The sequence below is a fragment of the Emiliania huxleyi genome (genome assembly GCF_000372725.1).
Source record: "Emiliania huxleyi CCMP1516 chromosome Unknown EMIHUscaffold_157, whole genome shotgun sequence".
Lineage (NCBI taxonomy): Eukaryota > Haptophyta > Isochrysidales > Noelaerhabdaceae > Emiliania > Emiliania huxleyi.
This window is the reverse complement of record NW_005201014.1, coordinates 307,403-310,894: the sequence shown is the minus strand read 5'-3', so window position 1 is coordinate 310,894 and position 3,492 is coordinate 307,403. Positions and strand designations below refer to the sequence as shown.

At 67.8% G+C, this 3,492-nt stretch overlaps 1 protein-coding gene across 1 annotated transcript; it reads left to right on the top strand.

Moving 5' to 3' along the window:
• Positions 1-647: 647 nt before the first annotated feature.
• On the top strand, positions 648-2,488 carry EMIHUDRAFT_111804 (hypothetical protein; the record flags this gene model as incomplete). The annotated part of the gene is made up of 2 exons (XM_005785910.1): positions 648-714; positions 756-2,488. 2 exons carry the CDS (start codon positions 648-650, stop codon positions 2,486-2,488), a joined length of 1,800 nt encoding a protein of 599 aa, XP_005785967.1.
• Positions 2,489-3,492: the final 1,004 nt, after the last annotated feature.

The window sequence follows — 3,492 nt, the reverse complement described above, 5'->3', positions numbered from 1 at the left end:
GATCAACAAGCAGAGCAATAAAGGCTACACTGCGCTGATGGCCGCCGCCAACAACGGCCGCGAGCAGGTGGTCGACTTGCTGATCCGGCGCGGCGCTGAAGTCAACCTGCAGGCCAGCGACGGCCGCACCACGCTGATGATGGCCGCCAATCAAGGCCACGAACGGGTGGTTGACCTGCTGCTGCAGCACGACGCGGAGATCGACCTGCAGAGCAGCAACGGCTTCACCGCGCTGATGGCCGCCGCCCAGGATGGCCGTGAGCGGGTAGTCGACTTGCTGATACGGCGCGGCGCTGAAGTCAACCTTCAGGACAGCGACGGCGATACCGCGCTGATGATGGCCGCCCTCTTCAACCACCCCGCCGTCGTGCCCCGCTTGCTACGGGCGGGCGCAGACGCTGCGGCGCGCACGGTTGACGGCAAGACGGCGCTTCAGCGGGCCCAGGAGGAGGGCCACGTCGAGTGCATGCGCGCCCTCGAGGAGCACTCGTCGACCGCAGCAGAGGCGGAGGAGGAGACGGCGGTGGCCGAACAGGCTGCGGCGGCCACACGCGAGGTTGCAGCGGCTGCGGAGGCGGCAGAGGCGCGCGAGGCACGGGGAAGTGGTTCGACCTCGCATGCAGCAGCACATGCACATGCGCATGTGCATGCACATGCGCATGTGCATGTGCATGTGCCTGCGGTGGGCAGCCGCGTCGAGCTGCACTCTCTTCGGTCGGAGCCCGCCCTCAACGGCAAGGTGGCAGCCGTCACAGGAGAGCTCAGCGAGGCGGGGCGCCTCCCTGTGCAGCTCGTCGATCGGCCCCCGTCGGGCGGCGCTGCGAGGGTCCTGTCGGTCAAGCCGAGCAATGTGCGTCCGCTGCCCGCGGCCGATAGTGGGGATGAGCCGGACTTTGAGCCGGTAGAGCCGTCTGCGAGCGACATCGACATCGTCGGAGTGGGCGTCGGCGGAGCTTCCTCGGGCGTGGCGGCGCTGGCAGAGGCGGAAACAATCGCATCATCCGGCCCCTCGAGCCACGGCGATCAAGCGGAGATCGACACGTGCAGAAGCGTGCTCGGGACGCGCGCGGTACTTGCAGCCGAAAGCGGTGGCGGCCAGGACGAGCTCCAGGGCACTGCATCTCCGCCACCGCACGCCCCTCCTCCGCCTCGGCGGCGCGAGTCCGACAGGCGCAGGGAGCGGCGCAGGCAAATCGCGGAAGCCAAGGGGGCTGCTGTTGCCGCGTCCGGAGAAGACAGTTGGGACGCGCTCGTCGCGGTGCTGACCTCCGAGACGGGAGACGCCTCGCACCTGAGGCGGGCGGTGGAGGCCGCCACGCCGCACGCTTCTGCTTTGCCGGAGGGTACGGAGGGGCTGCTGATTGCCGCCCGCGAGCGTCTGCCCGCGATGGAGCGGGTCGAGGAGTCCGTCGCTCTGCGCGAGAGACAGGCGGGCAAGGAGACCGTGGCGGCGGCCGACTCGGCGCAGCTGGTGCGTGGCGACATGCTGCTCGACAACTCGGGCTTCTCGTGGAACGGCGACGCCGACGGCGAGTGCCCCATTTGCAAAGAAAAGTGGTCTAGCCTGTTAGACGTGAGCGTGGCCGTGCTCGAGTGCAGACACGCGACGTGCGCAGCCTGCCTTTGCCTCATGCGTGAGATGGTCCCCGCGAGTGAGGAGCAGCAGGACCCGCTCGTGCCTCACGGGCAGGGCGTGACCACCCGCTTCCAATGCCCGCAATGCAAGCTGCTCCTCGACCCGGCCACCGTCGAAAACCTCGCGCTGCAGGCCTACCAGGCGTCGGACCACCTCCGCCTCCTTGCCGGACACCTCGCCGCCGTCGCACCAGGCCTCGACGACGCAGTTCCGGCGATGCTCGTGCACCACCGCCTCGACTCTGCGGCGGTGGGGCAGGATCTCTTCGAGATGCTCTCGCGGCACGCTGACGGTGCGGCGGAGCGGACGAGAGGCAGCCTCGACTCGGGTCGCAAGCAGGAGATATACCTCGAGGCGAGGCGGCCCGTCGTCGCGCTTCGGAGGGAGCTGGAGGAGGAGGAGAAGAGGCTCGCGACGCTGGACAAGCGCGATGAGAGGCTCGGGCCGGGCGCTTTCTCCGCCGAGTGGCGGTCTTGCCGCGGCCGCTGCGACGAGCTGCGGGGGAAGCTCCGGGCGGCGCAGCAGAACGCGGCGGCGAGCATCTTTGCGACGCTGAACGACGAAGGCCTGGGGATGGGGTCGGACGCGGGTGAGTCAAGGCCCCTCTACGTCGACATGCACGGATTGCACGTCGCCGAGGCGACGGCCAAGTTCGACGAGCTGATCGTGCCCGTGCTGCCTGCCCTCCGCCGCACCCGCTGCGTGGTCGTGACTGGCCGTGGGAGGCACAGCACGAGCGGTGAGGCCAAACTGCGCGAGGCACTGGTGCGGCACGCGCGCCACCGCGGGCTGAGGTGTGAAGTGATGCAGGGGAATGGAGGGGCGTTGGAGATCAGCCCGGCTGTGGAGTGAATATCGGTGAGAGGGTGGGGCGGGGGCCGCACTGCGCACACGCAAAAAAACTGTTCCTGTTACGAAAAAGGGAGCTACTGCTCCGGCGACACTAGGGACTCGGGCCTGATCCCGCACAAAACATATCCACACTCTCTCCTCTCCTATGACACGACTCTCCGACCTTGGGCTAGATTCCCATTTGATTCACCACAAGCGCCAAACTGCTTCGCCGCGCGCTGCTGACAGCGTCAAGTGCGGCCCTTAGCTGAGTATAGCTCGAAGTGGGCGTCGAGGGGGCCTATAGTAGAGTGTGAGCCCGCGCGCTGCAAAGCTCGAGTGTGGGCGATGGCGCGAGGAGCTGGGCCATGTAGCACTGCGCACACGCACAGTCGCCCCCGCCGCCCCGCTTTCGCGGATCGCGCGTGCCTCCGCCTCGGCGGACCCCCCCACGCTGCCCCACATCTCTTTTCTATGAAAATCGATGTCGTTTGCCGCGGAAAATCTTAGCAAATCGATCGCCTGAGAGTCTCTCTGAGCTAGAGCGAGACTCGTGTCGCGCGCTCATGCGTCTTTGTTCGTGCACTCAAGCGGTAGTCTCTCGCGGTCCCGGTCACGGCCCTGCGAGAGCAGCGCCGAGCTCGAATAGCGCGCTCGTCGTCCCCGCCCGCTCGCCCGCCCGCGCCAGTGCGCGCCACACGCTCTGCGTCTCGCGGGACGGGCAGCCGCGCTCGCAGCCGCGATCTGGCGAGGCGCTCGTCCGGCACCTAGTGAGTAGCAAACGGCTGAGCAGGCAAGCCACCGGGCCGTACGTCACTGAACAAAACTAATGGTCAGAGGCTAATTATCGGAGGTCTCGTCGCCTGATCGGCTTCGCGGCGCTTCCGCGCGGCTGCGAGAAGCCGATCACGCGCCCCGTGCTGCGAGGACGGCCGGGCAAGCCTCGTCTGTGCAGCTCCTCCTCCACGGCGCCTGTTCACGGCAACGGGCTGTGAACGGCGCCTACTCGCGGCAGCTCGACGCCC